Source organism: Anguilla anguilla, chromosome 6 (assembly GCF_013347855.1).
Source record: "Anguilla anguilla isolate fAngAng1 chromosome 6, fAngAng1.pri, whole genome shotgun sequence".
NCBI classification, from domain to species: Eukaryota; Metazoa; Chordata; class Actinopteri; order Anguilliformes; family Anguillidae; genus Anguilla; species Anguilla anguilla.
The window spans coordinates 18,916,335-18,941,998 of record NC_049206.1 but is presented as its reverse complement, the minus strand read 5'-3'; the positions used below and the strand labels follow the sequence as shown (position 1 = coordinate 18,941,998).

The 25,664-nt window shown below is 41.4% G+C and overlaps 1 protein-coding gene across 4 annotated transcripts in view; it reads right to left on the bottom strand.

The window, feature by feature from the left end:
* Positions 1 to 3,341: 3,341 nt before the first annotated feature.
* Positions 3,342 to 25,664, bottom strand: part of vav3b (vav 3 guanine nucleotide exchange factor b) — a 61,517-nt gene continuing 39,194 nt past the window's right edge. For 2 of the 4 annotated variants that reach the window (XM_035423738.1, XM_035423739.1), the window contains exons 16-28: positions 25,470 to 25,571; positions 24,666 to 24,763; positions 23,496 to 23,518; positions 23,099 to 23,132; positions 18,309 to 18,439; positions 16,186 to 16,251; positions 15,154 to 15,188; positions 14,416 to 14,532; positions 12,544 to 12,631; positions 12,005 to 12,125; positions 7,267 to 7,347; positions 5,963 to 6,111; positions 3,342 to 5,289 (exon numbers count right to left, since the gene is read on the bottom strand). In XM_035423738.1, coding sequence (XP_035279629.1) covers positions 5,248 to 5,289; positions 5,963 to 6,111; positions 7,267 to 7,347; positions 12,005 to 12,125; positions 12,544 to 12,631; positions 14,416 to 14,532; positions 15,154 to 15,188; positions 16,186 to 16,251; positions 18,309 to 18,439; positions 23,099 to 23,132; positions 23,496 to 23,518; positions 24,666 to 24,763; positions 25,470 to 25,571 — 1,087 coding nt within the window. In that variant the 3' untranslated portion in view covers positions 3,342 to 5,247. The remainder of the gene's footprint in view (positions 5,290 to 5,962; positions 6,112 to 7,266; positions 7,348 to 12,004; positions 12,126 to 12,543; positions 12,632 to 14,415; positions 14,533 to 15,153; positions 15,189 to 16,185; positions 16,252 to 18,308; positions 18,440 to 23,098; positions 23,133 to 23,495; positions 23,519 to 24,665; positions 24,764 to 25,469; positions 25,572 to 25,664) is intronic. The other 2 variants (XM_035423741.1, XM_035423740.1) reach the window with 1 other exon arrangement.

Sequence of the window (25,664 nt, the reverse complement as noted above, 5' to 3'; positions counted from 1 at the left end):
GCTGAGGATCGTGACTTGGAGACATCCCGACCTTTATTGATTGATTCTAAAACCTGTTCATTTGTGCACCTGACAGACAGCTCCAATCAAGAGACCCCCCCTCTCTTTGTTTGGCCTGGCACTAAGTAGGATTCATGCTGAGTTTATTTTTTTCCCAGCAATGTCTCATCGGCAGTCTTCAATCCTAAAAGCCAGGAAAGTAAATCACTTTCCTGCCACCACCATCTGTTGTCTAAGTAGCTGACTGCCAGAAGTGTATGCCGTACGCTACAAAACCACTGCCAAAGATTACTAGGGGGAGAGACAGGGCTTTGTACAGCTCCTGCTGTTCAAAATCAGATAGTCATACAATGAACCCTGTGTCTAAGCCTCCATCTTTATTGTAGTTATGCAACCCTGAGCAGATGGTTAAACAAACAGTACTGCATACAGACATGCGTGTGACAAACTTTCTTCTCTTGTAACAATCCCATAGCAAGTATTGTGGCGTACGGGGTGGCACAGCAACATGCATCTGGGATTGACATCATTCAACAAGAACCCACAGCTTGGAGTAATTTTGTTGCCCAAAGAAGCTCCTTGTGGGCTAAGCATATTTTCAGATATTTTTATTTTACTTGTCGACAGGAATTCTTACGCAATGCAACTTACAATTTGTGTCTCATGGATGCTAACTAAAGAAATTAAATTAAGTTGGGGATCTTCTCTTGAACTAGCGTACAAGAAAAGATGCCCAACCTGCAATCTTGCAATCACCTTCAGTCGGTCAATTCTCCTCACTCACCCCATTACACATTGCCACCCTGTAGGCCAAACACTGCCAAATTACCAGCATCAATGTTTGGAAAATATTCCAGCTGACATATAGCCTGTGGCTTAGAGCCAGTCATAGCTGTGTCACTGTGGGACCTCTTAAACCTCCAACACAGAAGGCAGAAATATGTCAAGTCTAGATGGCTCCATGTACATTGTACAGCTGAATAGCATTTTCAGTACTTCCATCCCTGACCCACTCATTTAAAAGAAAACTTCCAGTATATGGGGTGGTTCCATAGACAAAGGCCGTTAATTAACTGCATACGCCTGATGGCCAATAAGCCTATTACTTTCCTGTTCTGAGCAATCCAGCAACTCCAAATAAAGTCTTTAACAGATGAGGGTCCCCTTGACAGATGCAAGATTGGTGGAAAGGGTAAAGCTGCACTGTTATTGTATCCTCATTCTGTATCAGTGTGTTTGTGCACATACAAACTTTATCACACATACATGGGCCACATACAGATAGGTGACAAATTAAAAGAAAAATGCAGTTCTCTCCTGCAGTGTTACTGTTAAGTTCATTCCATTGCTTGTATTTGTTATACTTAACTCAAGATATGGTTCCCAGTCACTCTGAGAACCAAAGTCCTCAAGAACAATGACTACACAGCTGCGATTTATGGTGGACCACAAAACCAAATGAAATAGCAACTGGCAGCAAACACTTAGGGACCCAGTCTGTGCTCTGTCAAGCAATTGAGATAGAATGTATCACCAATTAGATAAAAATTAACAAAATTATTGCAAAGGTGGATCGCACTGCTATCAGGACCAAGCTGTGAACAAAAAACCAGCTTACAGCAACTCACTGCCCCAAACCTAAAGAGGGACCCTAAAATTGTGTACATCCCTCTCCCCCCATTACATCATCAGTCCTCCACCGATAACCATGGATACCAGTGAAAGCTTGCTGTGCGGCACAAGGAAAAGCTGTTTCAGGACCAAAAGATCACAGAATGATAGAAGCTAGAGCAGCCCAAACGCAGAGATGTTTTTACTTCGACAGAGACGAGCGATAACCATCCGCATTCAGGGTTCATCTCTCGTGCAGCAAGAAGCAGAGGGATTATCTGATGAAAAGCTTTGAAATCCTAACTGTTGTCTCCTCCCTGAGTCTTAGCAGCCAAGCGGCCAGCAGCAGCAGTAATCTCCAGTCTGTGCGGACTTAGGGAACCCAGGGCTGTTCTCTGATCAGCCGTTTACTTCAAGATTGTCATTAAATGTATATATCCAGCTGGATTTATCCAGGTGAGGTTTTCTGAAAAAAACCTTTTCTATCAGAGTCTAAAATCTCACCCCGACGTATCAAGTTTGCACAGGTAAACTTCATTTAAAAGCAGATTTATAACCGCTTTTGCCCATCAAATCAGTTTTCGTGAATTACATTTTCTCTGAGCACCATCTCTGGTGAACAGCAAAAGCTGCAGTCTCTATGGTTGCACACGGAATACCTAAAACATTCATTTAGAGTGATTGCCTTTAAAAAAATAAATAACACACCAAAACAACTGTGAAACATGAGGAGGTAAGTCTCATTGACTGTATCTGCTGGTTTCTTATTTTGTCCACTTATGATTTAACAATCTCACCAAAGCTCTGTACAGTAAATGTATGTAGTTTGAGTCCAGATTAGCTGGTTAAACCATGTAAATAACATTTGTACATTTGGTTTGGCACTGAATTGATCTACTTTAGGTACTTATGTGCACACACCACATGCACTTTTGAACCTTTCAAACAGGGAGCATGATACATCTCCCCTACTAAATGGGAGAAATGTAAAAATCACCCCCAGTACCTAGAAGTAGATCCAAACAACAGGTGGGTGAGTGCAATTCTGTGAGCAGTCGCAAGCAAAGCATGCAAAGAGCAGCACAGGAGAGGTCTGTCGCTTTAAAAAAGGTGCTCCATTAGTGATGTGCACATGTGATTGGTTGAGTATGACAACATGTAGTTGCTGAGGCCCACCAATGGTCGGCTGCAGCAAGAGTTTCCTTACCAAAGTTGCTCTGTGTTTTTCATGTGCAATTTATACCATTTTTTAATTAAATAAGGAATTGTCTTCTGAAAAATGTATGCGATTGTTGTACAGTAAAAGTGACGAAGATTGCAGCGGTCATGCATTGGTAGACTGCTGTCCACACGTTCCTCCTGGGTTTGGTGAGCTTCCTCTCCCAGCAGCCACCATGACCAACTCACACAACCAACAGAATGGTCCAACAACTCCACTCCCAAAGGTCCTGGGCAGCGAATCAAATGCAGTCAAGGACGGCTTAAGGGTTAGTCGTTTTAACGAGGAGAGCCACGCTACGGTGTGCTCTCTTTCGGACGGCAGGGCGCCTTTTGTCCGCGGGCTGAGACACACATCTGAGGGTCCCGTTTGCGACTGCCTTCAGTATGTGGCTCTGTCCATCTCACATTAGCGGCATCATTGCAATCAACCTATCTTCCATATCATATTCATTCTTGAATCTCTCTCTCTCCGTTTTGAATAGAGAAGACCAAAATAGGCGAACACGATATATGTCATACATCAAGGGTTGTACTTTATTTTTTTGTATGTTCTTTTAGAAAATAATAAATTATTTTAAAATTTTAATACAAACAGTTGAACAGGAGATTTGTGAATGGGCAACAAGACTTTCACTTTGGTTGTTAGTCTGTCCCTGCTGTCAGGAAGGGACTAAAATGTGTTTAACAATATCCATGCTTGACAAACTCACAAAAAAAATGTAATGATTGATTTATTTCCTAAGGACAACTGGAAGCTCATTTCATATTTAAAACCTGGCCGCAAATTGTCTCATACATCCTATAAATATTATACACAGCTACTTGTTAAGTAACTTTTTAAACCAGATGCTCATTATTTAAAACTTCCATAAGTGCATTGGTGTATGTATTCAAAGTACCTGTGAAATCTATTTCTGTCCAATACATTTGTCCAAGATTTGCAGAAGTTTTAAAGTTTTCTCCTGTTTCCAACAAGGACACCCAGCATTGAATCCCTGCCTGGAAATTTTTAGGCATCACATTGAATGTCTGGATACATATCAAACTCTGCCCAGCTGAGTTCATTCACCTGTCAATCACCTGGCAGCAGAACTGTAACAACACCTCATCTTACTGCACTGCAGGTTTTTACTTTTTCCTTACTATTAAATAATAACTCAATTGCTAAGTGCAGTGATGGAAAGTCCAGAGGCCATAAAGTAAAAGTCCTGCCATGTTTTTCTTTCACCCGTGAATTCAGCCAGCTGATTTCACTAATTAATTACGCCTCCTGGCTGAAGAATTGTGCCACTTAGCAAATCAAGGTGACTGAAACAAATACTGGGGAGGACGTTTACTCTCTGAACCTGGATTTTCCACCTCTAGGTAAGTTAAGTCATTCCACAGTGAGCAACTTTTCTGTTAGCAAACAGCACTGAATGCATTTGAGTAAATCCTATTTGTTGGAGGATTAGAGATGCACCGCGCTACAGCTAACGGTATTCCGTTATGTCATTATTTTCAAGCTGCAGGCTCTGTGCGTGGCGTGCTGTAGTATTGCTTGTGGGTACGTCAGGCTGATTGTGTTTGCTTTCTATCAACAGCTTGCACACCGTTACCGTCACATCGCACATACAATGTGGCTATCTGATAAAGAGAAGTGAGAAGGCAAACAGTCTGGCTTCTCTGTTTGTCTGGCTTTCTGAAAGAGGTGACCGCGACCGTGAAGAAAAATCTCTGCCGAACTGAAAGGAGGAGGAAGATGTTAGGAGCGATCCGCCGCTAACCGTCCCCTCCCTTATCGTCCCGCCGTCGCCTGGGACGGCGCATTCGGGGTGCGGGACCTCAGCACGTCCCAGGGGGGCGGTCACGTGTTAGAGCGCTCGCGACGTTCCGGCCCATGGCCTCGGGTGCGAGAGAGAGAGCGGAGCAGACGGGTGAGGCCATCAATAACAACCCGGGTAAGTAGGACACGCAGGAAGAGCGGGGACAGCGGGAGACGTCCGTGAGGTAAACCTGAAAAAAAAACATTATTTTCTAGGAAGCTTTTTTTCTCCCAATTCTGTCGCATCCTAAGAAGTCTTGGCTGGGGGGTGAGGTGGGAGTGGCCATGGTGAAATATGCAGAGATGTAAAACATAAAGAGGCAGGTACAAGTGGTTCCGCAAAAGTGGGTCGGGCTGAGTGACAGGACAACAAATTTGTCTGAGTTTTAGGGTTCTCGTCCGGGATGATTGTTTGTAAGGTCTGAGCCAGCTCTAACCGACTGAGCAGCCGCCAGGCTCTCCCTATGGAACGCAGAGCTGGCTGGCTCAGTCATCTGTGAGCACAGGCCGCCGGGGAGAGTTCCCCTCCTTTTCGCCATCCCGGTTTTGTGAAAGCGATCCGCAGTGTTGCCTCTCGACGGGAATAACGGTCAGGCAACCCCCGGGCTCAGTCAGTCTTCCTCTTCCACGTATGTAGAGGGGAACCAGCCCACCTGCAGAACCAAGCATAACAGGAAGATGAGGGCCAGAGGGGTAGGTTTTGGCCGAAAGGAAACTGATAGCAACATTGTGGGGGAGCGGCAAGAGGATAAACCTGTACTATGTTAGACAAAGTGGTCACTGCACAAGCTTGCAGCTGCACAAAGATGATCAAATTAAACATGGGAACTGTCTCTGAGTGCATCCTCAATTATCCCATTTATCAGCCAGGCCCCACACCTGTCTCCACATCCTTACCTACAGTACAGTGGGAAATAACTCCAGGTCTCCTTCCATCCATTCCCCTTTAAAGAGGACACTCATGCAGCTGCAGTGACACATTGACCCGGGGGAGCCCATGACCCTGTCGGGGCCCAATTTAGAGCGGCTGCAGCAAATTCGGCAGCCCCCCCCGCCTTACGGCATACATCAAAACCAGCAGAGCCCGCTGATCCATAAAAAAACAAGACCGACGACCGAAAACAAAGGGCTTTGCTGACACACCATTCCCTAATTCCCTGCTCGACACAGTGCTGTAAGGGAACTGAGCCAAAGGACAGCATAGCACTAATTACTTAAAACATAAAGTTTAAATGTAAGCTCAGTAAGTTAGCGTGGGCGTATAAATTATTCTAAATAGTGTGAAGTGCAGAGTTCCGGCACTTTCCCCTTGGAGGAAGCACTCACCCGCCCGTTGACTTCTCCTTTCCACCACCCGTTGGCACTCTTGCTGTAGATTTTCACGATATCCCCCTCCAGCAGAGACAGCTCACGCAGTTCCCTGGAACTGTAGTCATAACGGGCTATGGCGAAGCCCATCACTTTTGGAGTGAACACTGGGGGGTTAAAAAGATTGCAGAAGACAAAAACATTAATAAATTAAAGAGGAACTCCTATTCCCCCAGCGCTGAGTTCATTTTTCGACTACACATTTGAGTGGATTCACATTGAAAATATAGCAGATCGGGTTAAGGCCCAGATTCATATTTAATTAAATGTTGCATTTGAGAAACAAATTTAAAAACATATGCTTGTGTTTTATATTTCAATATTACTTTCCAACACCAAAATTGTGATGTAGTATCGAAAACAACATTTGCTTAAGTTCTGAGGGTCAGAAATGTGCCCTTTCTCTTTGAAATCATGAGTCTAAACTGAGTTGTTCCTCCACATTTTATTTTCTTGCCCAATGCATAATTGTTGTTCTCTTCCATTTATATTCTTTGTAAATACATACATTTTTTATATAGAATTGTTCACAAAAATGACAACCTTGGTTTAAAATATTTAGAACCCGAGCAAATGTATTCCTGCACATATTCCACAACATAATATCCATCTGTTAAGATAAATGTGAACAAAAAACTTTAATGTTGTACTGTATTCAAAAGCTCAAAAGAGCTTCCCACTCTCTTTGTTTCAACAAAACTGGTTTATAACTAAGGCGGTGCCAAGGCTAGGCAGCCTGATTTGCTGTTTAAGAGCAAAGAGCTCTGAAACATTTCATCTCTGTTCCTAGGAGACTGTTTCCGTGTGACAGGAGCAATGAGCAGGGTTATGACCCCAGCCAGCCCCATTCTCCTCTCATTACCAACCGCCCTTTCTCTGCGGTAGCTCCAAAGTTCCGAAGGGAGACCCACAGTTCAGACAAACATACAAACACACACACACACACACACACGCACACACATGTACACATAGACACACACATACACTCACAGGCATACATACACAGACTCAGACATACTTAGACATGCACCTGCTGATTTAAAAAACACACACATGCACAAACACATACGTGTACATACATGTGTACACACACACATGTACACAAACATTGCAACATAGCAAATACACACACCAAAATGCACACATAAGCAGACATGCTTATCTCTCACACACACACACACACACACACACAGGCGCAGACAAACACACGCAAATGGTGCGATGGAATGCTGTGGCAGAGAATGAAATGAACAGAGATGTACCTGACCAGAAAGGAGCAGAGGAGGGAGGAACAAAGCTGTAGCCATCAGGAGATGTGAAAGAAAGCCCGCACAGCGACCCATCTGGGGGAGCAAGAGGCGCAGGAGGGAGGAAGAAAACAAAACTAATTTCACATTCACAAATGTCAGACAAAAAGGCTGACAGAGATACCATACCAACACACAAAGCCAACACAAAAGCAATGGCATGAATCCGATCCCTGGTTGTCTATTTGTTTATTTGTCTGTTTTATGAGAGAGACAGTTTTGCAACCAGGGAAATGCGGGATTGAACCCTATGTTGGTCTCTACAGTTGTACCCTTAAGCTAAGCATGCAACTGAAACCCAAGTAAATAGTCAACTGGATGTACAGGTAATATGAATAATGTGAGCTATTTAAGTCCCCTTTCACACACACAAGTCTTAACACATAAATGTTCCGGCAATTTTCTGTGTCGGCATAATGCCGGCATTTTCTGTGTATGATGTTCCTCCAATTTTCCAGGTCAAGACCTAGTAAGATTTATAGAAATCTTCCACCACGGCTCTAGTGCGAACAAAAGCAGCAACAATTCTGTGTAAAGCATGCAAAGGGACACAACATGAGACCTATTGTTTCCAGTACAATTTCTTTAATAAATACTCTACTAAATCTGCATAGAAGATATAGTAGCTGAATTGAGTTATTTTTGAGGGAAATCTGAACATTTTAGGAATGGCTTAAACTATGTCATTGCCTCAGGAATTTCTTGTGTGCTTTGCAATAGCGGAATGGTCACGTCAAGCGTGAACAGATTCAACACAGAACGTTTCTGTATAGGAGACCTATGTATGAACATGGAAAACCACTACCTAACCTGGATAATTAAACCTGGTGCAAGAAACCCCTCGGTACACAAAACAGCTCAAGTATCTGAGTGCCGAAGGAACACATGTTATCTGGCAAATAGACTGCATTTATATAGCACTTTTATCCGAAGCGCTTTACAATTGATGCCTCTCATTCACCAGAGCAGTTAGGGGTTAGGTGTCTTGCTCAGGGACACTTCGACACGCCCAGGGTGGGGATCCAACCGGCAACCCTCCGACTGCCAGACAACCGCTCTTACCTCCTGAGCTATGTCGCCCCATATCTTATCTGGTGGTACTGGAATGGTTTTAATTTAATGTTATCTCAGCTATCTGACTCCAAAATAATGTTTTAACCATTTCTCTGTGGCAATGTTGTGGGTTCCATGTGAGTAAGGGCCTTGAGTCACCACAGGTGTCTGCTAATGATACAGTACAGTACAACTACTATAGTCAGTCTAGAGTAGTTCTGCCTTAAAATAGAATGCAGGTCCAGCACTGAGCTGGCAATACCAAAACATTTGTGAAAATAAATTGACTTTTTATTTCATGAATAATTTAACACTTTCTCCGGGGTTCTTTTTCTAATGACTTTCGTCCAAAACCTGTAAATAGATTTCAAGCTCTACGTAGATGTTTCTATGATAAAGTGATAACATCAAGGTGAAAAACTCGATTTTATTTACACCTCTTTCCTGAGAACAGCCCGTGAAAGCCCTCGCATGGAAATGTGAGACGTGTCTTCGATTCTCCGCCCTACCTTCACCATACACCACAGGATAAACATTTAAATGTGTTTTTCACAAGCGCCCGAAACTGTATGCGAGTCACACACCCTCCGCTGGCAGAAGACGACAGCTTGGAACCTCAAGCAAACCTTGTCACACTGGCACCTGCTAACTCCAAACAGTAAAGCCACTTCTGTCGCCATCTGATGCTCCATCTGACCGGCGAGGCCGATGAACTGTAAACTACCTGGCGTCCTCCCTGCAATATGCTTACTGCCCCCGTTTCCCTCCCAACACGGCGAGAGCCAATATGTTTATGTTGTCGTGCAAGCTGGTCAACCAAACATTCGCTTTATCCTTCGCCGACAACTGAATATATCAATCGTTTGCCGCTTCTGTCGCTATTCACGCTTCGCGCGTTTTTTTTTTTGTTTTTTGTTTTTTTTTTTTTGTTTCGTGCTTTTTAAAATTGCAAATGGTGTTTTTGTGAATTTCACAGGGCTTATCAAATAAAGACCAGCCCTCTCCTTTGTGCAAAATGTGTTTCACAAAATGGCTGGAACTCTTCCCGCAGACGCTGTCAACAGAAGACTGTTGACGAGGTAGGCCGGAAGATCTCCCCCCCACGCATCCCTGGATTGGAAAGTGTGCTGGTGGTCTTATATCAAATTCTTCCCATTCGTTTGTTTTCTCCAGAGAGCAGAAGCACCCAGTCTCTTTGGAAATACTTTTCTATAAGGGTACCGTAAATATGCTGTATCAAAGCCTTTCATGTGATTAAGGAAACAAATCCTTTACTGTGCTGGGAAATTGCAAATGGCGTTCGAGGTGACTGTCATTGCGGACATAATCATTGTCCCTGTGTGGGTGGTAATGGGAGAGGGTGGCTGGGCAAGGAGTGCATTGTACCTGATGCTCTTACTGGGTATTTTGTGGGGAGTTTTTCTCCAAGCATCTGTTTGCGTCTTTGAGGAGCCATTCCCAGCTCGATACAAGGTGGGAGAGATATACATTTATTCCTGAGTGCACACTGCTATTCTGAAAGGTCTCCCTCAGCTACAATGTCCACTCTGCAACATTATGATGTCAGACCATCTGATGAACATTAAATGGGCACTTCTGATTCTCATAGTGTAGCATCCATAAAATTAAAGACACCAAATACCCAGGGCAGGATTTTCACCACCTAATAAAACTACATGCAAAAAAGTGGTATTATGGCTAAAGTTTTTGATAGCCATTAAAGTAAAATGAAGGTTACATTTCTGCCTTCCATAGCGAACAGTTTGGCTATTAATGGAAAATAACTTGAGTTTGAAATAAATGCAGAACAAATTTCAACATTAAAAAGGTTACCCAAATTTGACAGTTCATCTTAACAATTTTTAACCCATGGTCAAAATATTTTAATGCTAAAAAAACATACAGTGAGTGCAAATATCCAAATACATTTCCTCATGATTTTCTCATTGGGAAAAAGAGAAGAGGAACATATGAATGAATCATTTTTTTTCTACCAAGGTGTTGTTCACCTGGGGCAGCTGTGTCAGGCAATATTACCAAAACACAACTTTTAATAGCCTGTCTTTTATTAGACTGCCTTAGATTAGTTTACATGAGACAACGAGACATGATTGCTACATCTGATTATTACATGTGGTAGGCTGAAGTTAGGCCTCTCTCCCTCCTTGTAAATGTGGGAATGTTAACAAAACTATAACAAAAGGTACAAGGTTCACAAACATACCATAGGCACTTACGAACACTCAAACGATATGAGTACCTGGCTTTTAGAGCACCTTGAATCCCTGAACAAAGACATAAAAGCAATGCTAATAACTTCAGCATCAACACAACTTCTCTCAAAATTGTTATTTTGAAGTTGTTGTGTCCACACGGGAGTTATCTGCAATCATATTCTAGGGCACCTTGAATTAGCATATCTAACAAGCAGGATATTTTCATAATTCAGAATGCAGAAGCTCAGGTATAGCTAGCTATGTCATAAACCACCACAGCTGCATTTAAAAAAATCTAAAATAATAAAGATAGTTTTACTCTTTCCACTTTGAAAAAAACTTTGAAAGCTGAAAGTTTTGTTGAAGATGGTCACTCGCACACTTTGTATTGTACTGCCGCCCGTGTTCGTGTATTGTTTATTTAGCCCCATGATACCCTGCTGAAAATGTTAGCACTGAAGCTGGGATCACCATGCATTTGCATATATTCCTATGGCACTTCTGTGCAAGTTCTAAGGTGTAAAAGAACTGCAGATCTATTGGTAGAAAGTGACGGTTGTTTTCCTTGGACAAGGGCTTTTGGGGAGAAAAAGCATACCCCTGTCTGAATTTCATTTTGTTTCCTTTCAAGTTGTTTTCTCCTGTTAGTTTGTTTCAAGGTGCCAAAAACTGGAATAAACATGACTGTGTGCTTTGTGATCTGTGAGAATTTCCCGCATACCGAGAGCCCTTAAGCAATCATACCCCTTACCCAGACCTCTCCAACAGGCATTGTGCACAGTAGTCTATCCATGGAGCCACAAATAAAATCATACCAGTGTGACTGAATCGTGTCACATAAACTTAATAAAAGAAAAAGCAGGTCTAGCCAAAGTAATGTTGGTAGTACACTTAACCTCACTTACAGATGTCAAAACACAAGAAGACATTCTTTATTTATTCTCTATATATAATGATAGGGTATTATAGCTGCATTAGCATCTGGAAAAGAAAAAAAACTACCATTAAAATTACTAATACAAATAGCACGTTTTCCTTATTTTTATCCAGTGTTTTTACTTTCTCCAACTGTCCAACGTGTCTTTAACGCAGCATCCTCTGTCAATTTGAGAGAGGACAAACAAAAAACAAAAAAAACGCATTCTCTTCAAAATGCAGACAGCTGTTGCTTGTTTCATTTTCCAGCCCACCAATTAGGCCACACAGTCATTGTGTGCAAAGAGTTAAAAGTTTCACTTATGCCACAGGTAAACATATGGTATGTGATATTACTGTATGATTTTGAAATAAAAACACATAGTCTTTAGTACAGGGGTCTTCAACCCTGTTCCTTGACAGCCACAAGGTATGCTTGTTTTCACTGTTACTCAACAGTTAATCAATTCATATCCTACACACAGAGTTGGTAAGCAGGTCATACTCACTGGATCCATTGGTTCTGTGAATTCCAGTGTTTTCCAGGTTCTTGTAAGGGACCTGCAGGGTGGTGTCCAGGTTCCTGAACCCCTCCTTCAGAGAGTGATGCTTGTAATACTCGATCAGCTCCTGTTCACAACATTTCCCACAATGCAGGTGTGACAGGTGTGTTAATAGTGATTTGTTTTTAGCATGTCCTAGCTTTCATTTAAAACAGCTACTTTTGTAGAAAAACGGTATACAAAACACCTTAAAGTGCAGTGCAATTAAAAAAAGATGTTCTCAATGTGCCTCACGCTTCCTTATCCAAAATGTAAAAATGAGAGCATGCTTCTCATGATTCTTGTTCCATCTGTTTCAGCTTTTTATACGTGTCTGATGAATTATGAATAAGATCCTTGGGGTGGGGTTTATGTGTCCGCATAAGGATTTCTGTGCGCTCGTGTCTTTTACTGGAATGTTTATTGCCTGTTGTCTTGTGTCAACAAAACAAAAAGAACTGAGAGTGTGTGATTGATCCAAACGGCGTCAGGAGCAGAACGCATACCAAAATACTCCTGAACTTCCTGTTCTCTGCAATGTAGAACTGGCCCTCCTTGGTCAAAATCTTGATGTGCTTCACCTCGCTGTTAAACCTGTGGGCCGATCGATAAGCGGAGAGTGTAATTCGCCGGCTGATTACCGCGATCGAGCGCGACCTGGAGCTCGGCAGCCTTAATAACGGGCGCCGTTTCTCCGAGTGATGCGCGGAGATGTCAATTGATCACCCAGACTCTCATTAAGGAACCGCGCTCACGGTTCACGATACCGACACACACCTATCAGCCCTCCGTTGAGTCATTCCGTGAGCCGATCGTTATGAGAAAATTCTTTTCTGTCAGAAGAAGTGGCAAAGCAATCATATCACCCTTTTTTCCCTGGCTTCCCTGTTCATTGAACTTCTGAATGATGTCCTCACAGCATGAATTAAGACACATTCACCTCATACACGACTAATTCATATTACGCATGCTATTTATACACATTAAAAGATACACATTCTTCACGCACTCACACACATTCTTGCTATGTTCTTGCTCTTGCTCTGTTCTTGCTCTTTTCTGCCATTTTGTAAAGTGTCTTTATGACAGTTTTCTGTAAAAAAAAAGTGCCATACAAATTGATTTGATTTGATTTGATTTGAAAAGAAATTCCTGATAATACACGGACACAACTTAATATAGAATTCTGTTTTTTTTTTTTTTTTTTTTATTAAAAAATTGGAGGATGCAATATGATACAATTTCAAATTCTGTACATGGAGAATACTTTTATTTTGGTTCGACTAAATGACCTTGAGCATACACCAGGCTTGATGTCGTTCACAGCTCGACCGCAGTCCAAGAACAGGCCATTGTGAGCCCACAAAACTGCCTCTGCCCGAGAAGCAATGCGTGCTTCAGTAAAGAGACACTTGAGGACACTTTCATCGCCTTAGACCTCGACCTGACATGTAACAGATGGGCAAAAACGACCCAAGACAACTCATAAAAAGACCCACATTCTGGAGAAGATGTGGAGCACTGCATGTCTATATAGAGCTGGGGGGGTGGGACTCAACTCGTTTAAAAACAAGCACATGGCCAAAGGTATTTGGACACCTGACATCCAACATCTTGTCCACAACTAAGGGCATTAATATAGAGTTGGTCCACCCTTTGCTGGTATAACAACCTCCTCTCTTCTGGGAAGGCTTTATACTACATTTTGTAACATTGCTGAAGGGTTTTGCTTCCATTCAGCCAAAAGTGCATTAGTGAGGTCGGACACTGATTGGGCGATTAGGCTTGGCTCACAGTTGGCTTTAGAATTGAGCCCAAATGTGTTGGATGGGGTTGGCTTCAGGGCTCTGTGCAGGCCAATCAGGTTCTTCAACACCATTCTCGACAAAACCATTTCTATACAGACCTCGCTGTGCGCCAGGAAGCACTGTCATGCTGAAACAGGAAAGGACCTTCCCCAAACTGTTGGGGAAGCACAGAATTGTCTAGAATTTGATTGTATGCTGCAGCATTGAGATTTGCCTTCACTGGAACAAAGGGGCCTAGCCAAAACAATGAAAAACAGCCCAAGACCTTTGATCATATAGTATACATTTTATTGTGGTGAATAACATGTTTTTCTCTATTTTCATTGTTGGATATAGTCAAGCCACGGGCCAGAAATGGTCCAAATGCCCTTTTCTCAACCGCTAATATTCCATCACTCCACAGTTCCACGCTGTGCCAATGACAAAAAAAACGAAACCCTCTAACCTTTCATGTGGCTTCCCGAGGAAATGCATTACCGCTTCCCGCCGTTTCCCATAGAAACGCATTAAAGTAGCCCGGCGCTTCCTGCAGAACACACAAACGTTCCGGCGGCTTCCCGCCGAACTTACTTTATGCTTATGGCGTATTCGGTGCAGTCCCTGCTCCGCAGCCTGACGAGGTAGGTGCTGTTCCCCCTGTCCATCAGCTCAGACTCTGCCTGGGGCCTCTCCATGGCCCCCGCAAACCTGCACCATCAGCAAAGGCAGAGCCATTACCGCCGCTGTCAGTCAGAGCGGAATGTCACCAATAGCTCGCAGACATCCGCATTTGTTTACCTCATTTCTGGATCAGTCAAATATAAGCTTGGTTGTTTTTTTTTTTCATTTTTAAGCGTAAGCTGTTTCTATATTTTGTATTGCTATTTTCTGAAACAATAATGTATTATTGTGACATTTCCATACTGTGTTGCTCCAGTCTTTGCCAGGTCACCCATAAAATAGAGATTGTTCTCTCGAGGGAATCCCTGGTTGAATAAAGTAAAAAATAAATAAAGTAAACTGTCTATTATGGCCTTGCCCTGTGGATTCAAAAACTGATGGTTTCCAACTCAGCCCCCCCTCCCTCCCACCCCCACTGCCAGAAACATAAGTGAAGACTTCAGAGCAATCTTTCACAAAAACCGCCAAGAGGTCTCTAAAGCAAATATGCTATTGCAATATAAATGTGAATATAAAATTCGTAACAGTGCAGTTCAAAGACAATGTAAGCATGCAAAATGCATGTAGCTCGTGGAATACAAGGGAGTGATCTTCCTCCTGTTTGAAAGGAGTATGTAAATGAGTAATGTGAGCATGAAAGAGGCCTACCAGAGCTGGGAAGAGTAATCGACAGGCTTCGGGACCTGCATTCGAGGAAAGGCAAACACATACGCGCGTTTTTGTTGTTGAAACAGAAACTATTTCAATTCTGCTTTTTTAAAACTTACCACATGCACGGGGTGATGCTATTTCCTATCTGATATCCAAGATCAAAAGCACCTTGAGACTGTCGTAAGGCACTACATGCACATCATTCAAGATCATCCCTGTCACCATAAACACTTGGTTACAGTCAGGTCAATACATAGCTTTTTTATGGCTCAGAGATATGGCTCAGTGATAACACCCAGCATGTGAGAATTACTCTCAGATATTATTGGTGGCAGTGTGGTCAATTGTGTTGTGGTGTGGTGTGATTCTGACTTGTAACCAGACATAGGAAGGTTTCAGCATTAACCTCCAGATCCAACACCGCTGTTAAAGTATCTGTGAACCACTAGATTGCTTCAGTAAATAGAGCATGTGTTATGTACATTGTCATGGATGAGAATATAATTTATGTCATATGTGAAAACATATGTCATATGTGAAAACATATGTATGACATGTTGCAGCCATTTAGAAAACATGCATATGTATGTCTAACCTTAAAGCTGTAAGATCACAAATATGTGATTAGAGTTCTCTTAAATTAACATTCTAATGCTGATGTGACTGACAGTGACTTACAATTTTGAAGAAAAATAACATTCCAAAAAAGCTACTCTTCAGCGGGCTATTGTAGTAGAACAGGGAGATATTCAGCTTCATACAGCATGAATTAATCTGACACACTCTACTGCAGGATCAGGGTGTGGGGTACAAGTGGGCGATTGGGAGTATTCTGTCATTTTTAGTTAAGCTTTGTACAAAAAAAACAAGCCTGTTTAAGCACTTATTTAACAGATAGTGGGATAGAGAGGTGATGACATAGCATGCCCATGCAAAAAAAAGGCTGAAACACTTGCATTCCTCTTCGTCGAAACAGACATGCATATTATTATCCTCGTGTTAAAACAATTAGCCACTCATGATACTTACACATGGGCAAGGCTTTACTGCATCGCTGGGAAAAAAGCCAACTTCATCCGTTGTTAGGTTCTTACCCTGGAAACATAACATATAATTGCATTATATTCGGCTGGGAGCCTTTCCTCATGCCCGGAGTAAATCCAGCACAATTACCCTGGAACAAGCAGTGCGACTAATTTACAGCCCGAGTTAATTATTGTTCCAAACCTGCCAATGGGTAGATTTGTACGCCATCAAAAACGAGAGCTTCGTTTAAATGCTGATAATAAACATTATTCAAATCTCTGAGTTCCAGGGCGACAAAACACTTGAGTCACAACAGAGAGAATCACTAAAGTATTTTTTTTTTATTGCGTCAAAACAAAGCCAGATTAAGAAAATAAATAAACATTTTTAAACAATTCCAAACACAAAATATGAATGTTTAGGGAAAGCTATCTGAAACTAGCCATTTTCCACAAGCATAATGCATGTTGTTTTTTGTATGTATTAAATAATACTATATTCCTGCAAAAATACATATGTGCACTTTAAAAATGAGAAAAGCCTATGAATGCTTATTTTGCCTTCTTTGCAATGCATTTTTATTACAGGGGCAAGTGTATTTGTTCCAATATACTCTTCAACACAAATTAGATTTGAGACCCATTTCCTAGAGCGTCAGTGATACAGTTTAGCTTAATAACATTTTATCAGGCCTCTTGAAAGCCTCTTATATTTGTTAGTCCACAGATAAGCCCACAGTAAAGATTAAACATATAACCCCATCAGAGCAAGCAGATGGTAACAGGAGAATGAAATGAAATTACTGTGATTGATTGTATTTTTCTGGCACCAGGATAGAAATTATTGTCTCCCGGTTACATTGGAGACGAATGCTCTGTGTTCTGTAATTCCAGCCTTCGGCGCCATGGGGCTGTGAAGATTAAGTAGCCCTGTGTTGTGTTAAGTGTCGTTTTGCATAAAATAATAAAAACAGATAATATTCATTTCCATTGCACAGATGGGATTTTTGGAGGGGAAAAAAAAAAGAAACTGTGCGCGCATTTAGCCAACCAACGCCTGTGTCTCACTAACTCGGTCTCCGGGTGTCAATTTGCCGTTTTCCTGTGAGCTACCGGGAGCTATGGACCGCAGCGCGTCGGAAATCACACCAAGTGCCTAATCCCATTCCGCCCATCACTGCTGTAGCAGCCGGACGGGGAAAGCAACAGGGGGCAGACGGTGCTTTAGTGCCGCAATAAAGTGGAACGAAAATAGCTGCAAAGCAAAACTAAATAAACAAGGTGCGATGAGAAGAGCCACCGACACCGCCAGCCGATGGGGGCACTTTCAAATAACAGCCCGACATTCTGAGAGGCTGCCGCGTTCCCTGGAGCTACGCACATCCTCCCAAAACAGAGGAGTTTCACCAGCCGATCCATTCAACCGGCTTTAATTCCCGCCATAAACCATGTCTCTCGATTCATGTCATGTCGTTATGTAGGCTATTGTCTGTGTGTCTGGCTGCCCTGTCCGTGTGACCGTGTTCACAGGACCCCGCTGTCTCTTTCAGCTCTTTCGCCCGTGTGTGGAAAACCCTTTCATCATACACGACACACGCAGTCTACTCGCAGGGGTCCATATACGAGCTGCAGGAGGATCTGGCCTGAGGCATTCATCTCGCTACGACTGCACTGAACAGCCGGGAGGCTGGAAGCATCTACAGTACAAACTACAACAGACCTCTTCATTGGCACCTTTTGCTTGTCTGAAATAGCTAAACCCTTGTCTAAAAAGAATCACAAAATTAAGTAGAATATGAATTATATAAAATATATTTATATGTATGATATTTTAAAATAAATGCCAACACATATTTCATGTATAGTTAAATATAACAATTACTGCCACACACACACACACACACATATATATATATATAGTATGTACATTGTATACATTAATTATATGGCTAATTATGTATTTCGCAATATGTCTCAATATGAATATATGCCCACTATTTCACATGAGTATATATTATATTTATTGAATTATGTGTTAAATGTATGGCATAATTAAAATTCAAATGTACATCTTGCTTTTTGAGATGGTATATTTGAACAGGCCTCCCTTGGCAAATGCTGTCTCACCTGCCACCAGGAAGAGTGCAGATCGGCACAGAGGAGCTCGATGACGTCCCCGACCTGAATGTTGAGTGGCAGGCCACACACGGGACTGGGGACACCATAGTACTCGCGGATCGTCACCATCTTCGGCAGGCCTAGAGGCAAAGACAGGACGGGAACGCGGTGTGCTTATTTTTTTGGGAAGGGGGGGAGGGCTCTGGGATGGGAGGAGCAGGTTTTAAAAAAAAGTAACCAGTTCCTGTTGGTTGATTTTACATTTTCTGTGAACATTTGTTTTTAATGAGTAGCCTTCACATAACAAACAGCAGCTATGTTTGCAGATACATGTAATGCGTTTCACTGGCAGACGATCAGGTAAACGGCGCTGTTAACAGATGCTGCTATGCTGGTTCTACTCTTTCTATCAGTTCTATTTTCACTTACGTTACGCAGCCTTAAGTGTTGGTTAACCAAGGAGCAAGGAGATTTGCCTCTTTACCTTCATTTCATAGGTTTAATGACTGTTTATCTTGAACAAGTAAGACACCATATGGCATACTTGGGAAAAAGCCCAGACTTACGTATAGCATAATCTTACAATATCAAATGCTGATTGAATCTTTGAATCTACCTAGCGCATGCAAGACCGTTAGCCATGCATACACCTTATTTGTTCAAAGAAAGTGATACTGCCTATGTGGTGATGAAGAAATTGCGGTCACTCTCCTCCTGTTAGGGAGTGGGGTTCAATAAAAGTGTAAGGCTGACACCCTAATAGGCTCCCTAGGTTGAAACCGCATGAGTGGTAATGCCTTGTCATTATAGCCAGTGGCCACACCTGTTCCTGTATGTAGAGGCTGGCATTGTTAAAAAGCAATGTAGCAGATCATTATCCTAATTACAGATTGGACTGATCTGATGAAACGATTACGACTGAGCTCAAAGGCCTGCTTCTGCTGGCAAAACAAGAAGCCCTCCAAGCGTCGGGAGCCAGCCGAAACAGGTGTTCCAGGGACGGGAGGCAGACAGGGACCAATGCTGCTTCACTAGCGCCCCCCCCCCCCCCCCCCCCCCCCCAAGCCATCATTTTCTATCGATGTGCCTAAAAGGAAACGTCCTTAAAATTAGCATTAGCCTCTCGTGGGCCTTGAACAAAGTCTGAGCCACAGCTGAACGGCATGCGCAGCCTGGGACGGAAAAGGAAAGCCTCTGACTAAAGGCTTCTTTGAAGGCAGTTTAAAGTCAGAGGAAGCCCTGTGAATGCAGCCCTCCCGAGGGGAAGGACAAACAAACTCTCCACCTTTGTGAAGGAAGACAAAGGGTATCTACGTCCCCAAGCAAGACGAGGCCTCCTTCTCTCTAAAACTCAGCGCCTAAAAAGAAATCAAGAGTGTCTGGACCGTGCAGCCACACACACAAAAAATACGAGAGCATATTTAATGCCAAGCCCCAGAAAGGTTATAATAGAATTTATTAAGTGTCAGGCTTTTTGGAGGACTCACAATCACCTTCTAAAAAAGCCCTTATATATAACTTAATTCTGCACTGGTGTCATAAATGCTACAGTGCTCACAAGGCTCAGAGTCTAATGAGTCTGTGCAATGCAACTCTTTATCCTTCATCCTTGCTCCAGCACTCGCATCCTGTTCCAGCATTTTCCTACTGCTTTTCAGCATTTTCTGCATTTATTCAAAACCACTGTTGCTATTTAGCCATATTTCCTTTTTTTCCATTTTTTGACGCTTTCCTGGGATTTTACCTGGTTTAACCAGGCCCCAAGCACATGGGAAGGAATTTAATTTGTTTATAACTAAAATCGAAGTCTGAAAAATCGTTCGGTCCCAAAGGCGACAAAAACCTTTTAAAGGTTGGTTTGATCAATTAAAATGCCTTTATCTTAGCCTTTATTTTGAGTGCTTTGGACCTTTGTTCTTTTGTCCTGCAAATGTGGTCTTATAATCTTTGTTTACCGATTATAACTCATCTCCCACATTATTTATGCTGGTTCCACAGGATCCAAAACATTTCATGTGTTCTTATTGACTAGAGTTACAGAAATAGAAATGAATGCAATATGTTGTAAATATGAGAACTTGAAAATGCAATAAGTATATTTCACAGCTGTGTAATATCAGTTGTAATATCTGAAACCATCTGATATTTGTATGTTTGTTCATACATTGCCAAGTGTTGCAATACATTGATTATAATTTCATTTAAATACATTTTCAGAATATCTCATTGTTAGAAAGGCACTCAATATGGACACATTTATCATTCATCCTTGATCGTGTGTGCGTGTGTGTGTGCATGAGTATGTGGACGGAACTTTTTTTATCAATATGTTAATGTTACTAAGCTTGAACATATTTGTTTGTAGTGGTTTCCGACGGTCAGTGGTGACAACGTTATGCATTAGAACAGAACATTCCCACATTACAACACCAGTTAAAAACCAAGGGCTAAAACTGGCAATAAATGGGGATGCCAATAAAATGAGATGATAAAAATAATGATGTTGCATAGCTTAATTAAATAAACTTCTAAATAATGAAAGTTTATTTCATTAAGCTATACAACATCATACATATCACATAAAGTACACTCAGAGTGTGAATGAATCATACAACCACTAGGCCCCAAGAATGTATTAATTGCAGGATGATATAAAGAAAGATTTGTCCATACCTTAACTGGAGAGATATTAACAACAGCACTGCTTTAAAGGCCAATTTGCAGGCTATTTATCAGTGCCTTATTGTAAGTAGCCAAAATGTGAGAAATCTGTCACATCGCAAACAAGCACCAGACAGCAAATCACTTTCTGAGTGTCCAATTAACAAATGCCTCAAAATAAACGCACATATCATAATATATGTCATATTAACAGACGTTATTTTCTTGACAGATCCCCTAATCATGGACAATTCAGAGAGATTGCTTGCTGTCCTTTTTATACAGTCTGATACGAACTAAAGAAATTTTGGCTTGGATAAAGGTAAATAGCAGAGCTTGACCAGTTACTGCACCCTGTAGTCAAATTCATTATCTACAGCTCCACTATGAATGCAGCAAGTCCATTTTCATTTTCCTATACATATATTGTGACACACGAATATTGTGCAAAAAAATTATTACTATCATTTATGGCATAAGGGACAGGTGACAGAAATTTCTGTTGTTTTGGCTTTGTAGTCCAGCACATTGGATTGGCTGTAATTCCTCCATGGATCATCAAATATGGATGTAAACACCCTCAAACGAATGCTTGCAGTCTGCACTTTAACCTCACATTTATTGATTTATTTCAAATACAATATGGTGGAGTACAGAGCAACCTTACTTTTATGCATTATTATGATTATTATTGCTGTATTAATGTTTTTGGAAAATGTTTTGGAATAGATAGCACAATCATTAATGTGATTTTTGGACTTTATTGGATTTTATTTTGGAATAAAATTTAGTTCGTTTTTACCAGATACAGATGTTCAACTTCAGTCCTATCTCATTAAAAATCACAGGAGTAGTGGTGTTCCCTGATGCCACGGCCAAATTCCCAATCCAGCCATCTAATTGTGCCACAAGCTAATTGGGTAAATAAATCCTCTCAAACTGGACTGACATGTGGTGAGCATTCTGACGCGTAATGCTTGTCAAGTACTTAGAGTTTGAGGCTACGCATTTTCACTTGGTGCCTTGTTCATGCTATCAAAATTCTTTCTGATCCTTGAATGGCACTTTTAAAGGTCCAGGAAACTGAAATCTGTGAATTCTTTGCTGATATGTTTTTGTATTACAATTTTTGCATTCACAAATGACCCAGAAATATTCTAAAATGATTCTTGCACAAAAAAAAGCCTGTTGTCGTTTACCCCCTAGGCTAAACACCAGGTTTTCAGTGGGTGGGGTTAATTGGGTACAACGTACATCACTAAAACACTATGACCGGTGAAATCCTTTCTACTTCTAATATGTAAATGATGCTCTTGCTCTTTTTGTGCGGGCAAGCTAAATTGGAAATGCCTAAGTGTTGTGCCTTTTCTGGATGCACTTTGCTAAAAAAGAGACCCACAAGAATGGGTTTCATTTCTGGAGGCCCATGGGTGCTGCAATATTGCAATAACCCCAACAGTTAATATTTGTAGCGCCCATTCTCGCACGAAGGACTTCAACTACAGTATCTACAAAAACAATGTAGCTTTGCTAAAAATGCTAGAACTGGTGCATGGTGCAGTACCTTCCCTCCCTGCCTCCCTCCAAACTGTTTCTGCAAGTGACACTCCTGGTGGTCACAGAACAGATGCATGATGCATAGGTAAGAAGGCCTACCATTAGGTAACAAGAATTAATTAACTTTCATGCTTAGACATGTAGATTTAAAAGCTTTCTTTATACAGCTGTAATGTCCGGAGTTGGAAACTGCCCTGTTGAGCCTAATGTAGCTTATATGTTACAATGTTATTACACATTGAATGATCTAAAGGCTAGCTTATTTTTTTTTTCTTTTGTGCTGTTTGGTTGTCATAGTTACTGCACTGGACAACCTGCTCTAACCTAGCGATATGAATATTAATGAGCAGAGGATACACGCCCACCCTGCCCTTATCTGCTGGACAGGTCACAATAATCTAATAGTGTTTACTACAAATGAATGCTTATAATTTGGTTAAGTTGTCACTGCTGGGGAATATTCAATCTGAATCCAGTTTCCTGGACCTTTAGGCATGTCATTAATTCATAACTTTCAGTTGAACTTTAACTTTCAGTTCAGTTTCATAACTTGTTGAATTGCCATATAAAAGCATACTAACCTGAATCAATCCGACGTTTTGAAACAACTCCTTTCTGTTCGAAAGACAAAAATGCACATACAGGATCTTAGAAAGCATATGTACAGCATATCTCTCAAACTGACAAAAAAAAAAAAATACAAAAACTGTGTGAAATGTCAGGGGTACTGCACTGTAGAATCAACAGTCCAAACCTCAATTGATGGTAACTCCATGAAAGTTAATATTTTTATTAATAAACCAAAGCTGATGAGGGGGCGAACTCCCGCAGCGCACTCCACTCACAGCTAATTAGGAAAAAGAATGGTCTGGTACAATGATCTGCATGTGCAGCACATAATGCTGACTACTGTATCTACTGGCAACTTTTAAACATAACAACTCTGTCTAAAAGAACTGAAAGTGGCACGTGTCTTACCTTCAGCCTCAACGTCGCGGATTCTGAAACAAGTTTAAAGGCACGGTGAGCACGCCGCTACTGAACCGCCAGGTGTGCAGCTGCACTGCTAACACTTGTCAGATTCAGTCTTGCTCAACTGCAAGTACCTGACAGAAGCCTAGAGAAAGAGTCCTGCGGGGATCATCTTGAAATGTATTTTATCTTTCACCGGATGATTAGACTAGATCCCCTCAAGATTAGCTGCACATGTTAAATGATAAATGTACATAAAAAACAATGTTTTTTTCTTCTATTTTATCTGTTGTTCAGAGAAAAGATTTATATTCCCCTTACAGTATATAGAGTGACAGTGATAATCTTCATACTGTTGTACAACAGGATATCATGAATACATTGTCCAGAATGAATTCTGTCATTGGTCTCCTTTACAGTGAAGCCACTGTAGCTGACGCCACTGTAAAGCATCAAACTGTTGCATACACATTGAGCATATTTCCTCGGCTAACACCTTCATAATTTGTTCAGCATACGGAACAATGCAACTTGATTACTTGTAAACAAGTGATAAAACAAATTAATATTCTGGAAACACAGATCTATGCTTGGCCTCCCGGCTGCTGGCAGTCCTCCTGCATCCGTCAGACGTGAGAAAAGGACAGCGGTGGAGTAATGGCTAAAAAATTAGCGAAGACACGGAAAACAAACCCAGGCATCTGATCACAATTAAAAAATCAAAGGGCTGCCATGATTTACAGCACAGCAGCTTGCCAGCTCAAGCTGCGCCCTGTATTTCTCATCAGACTGATACGTCCAAGTCAAACACGTGCTTCATATATTTACACTGGGTAAAGTATCGTCGTTTGTTTAATGTTATTGCTTTGATATTAGTAATGTCACCGAGACAATTGTGTGTTTTAAGAATGAAGTTGAATCAGGAGTTGAATTAAGCGTCACCCAATAGATGTTATGTTATGTTATGCAAAACATGCAGTCCTTTTTGTCAGTACTCTTTTCTTTTCTTTCACTACTTTCAGTTATAAGAGCACATAGTCGGTGAGGTCAAACATGGCATTTCGAAATTTGTGTTTTATCAGCACGGTGCTTTCAGTATCCAAACGTTTTTTCATGCTGTGATTTCAAGAAAACAATGCCTTTAAGGACATGAGGTGTATCATTAGGCAGACTTACCTGGGCTGGACTTCCCACAGCACCCAAACCTCCCCAGGCACTCTTTATGGGCTCCTGCCCCACACTTTGCACACCGGTATCCCTGGTTGAAAATCCCTCTGGAGAGGAGGTCAGAGAGATATGATTAAAGAAGGGAGGCAAGACTAGCTCTGAAAGCCAAATAGAACCCCCAGAATGAACTCACAAATATTTACTTACAGAGAGACATCTGCACTTATTTGTGAGGTATATTTATTTGTAAGTTAAACACAGGCGTTAATTGCTAAAAGGCCAATCTATCAGTGTTAGTGTTCCTTCTCCACTGACTCAGGTAAACAAAGCAAGAATGAGCAGTAGTCTCTGATATAGAACCTTCTAAATGACTTGACTCGCTCCTTCGAAATACACAGTGGGTTGGATAGTTAGTAGAAAAGACTACAACTAAAACAACTAAATATAGGCCTATAGTTGGCAATAAAATGTTTAAAAAATATGTTTTCAGTTCCTCATACATAAAATGTTTCAATCACTGGTGCATAGAATATATTAAAATTTTCTTGCAATTACAGCATATTGTCAGTTATGAGCAGAGAATTTTTATTTTCTTGGATACCAAATGGAATTAGAAATGTATTTGTAGGAAGGACCCTCAATCAAATTAATTACCAATTATGACAGACTCTAATGGGCATATCTAATAAATCTATTGCTTTTTTATATCCACAATCCAAATGACCATACACTGTAACAAAGTCACTTGGGACTGTTCAACTGCACAGAATAAAAACTGCATGGGTCCAAGGACAGTGCCCTGTGGATTGTCACCTCAGGAGCATGTGGCAGGAGCTGCAGGAGGTTGTCTTCTCAAAGGTGTGCATCCTGAACTCATGGAAGTTGCTACTGGCGTTTTCTGGATGAACGTTGGATCTACCAGGAAATAGTAACAGGTGGCCGACAACAATCAGTCCAATCAGGTTAGGAATATCTTGAGGAGGCAATACATGTTGTTACAGTGTGACT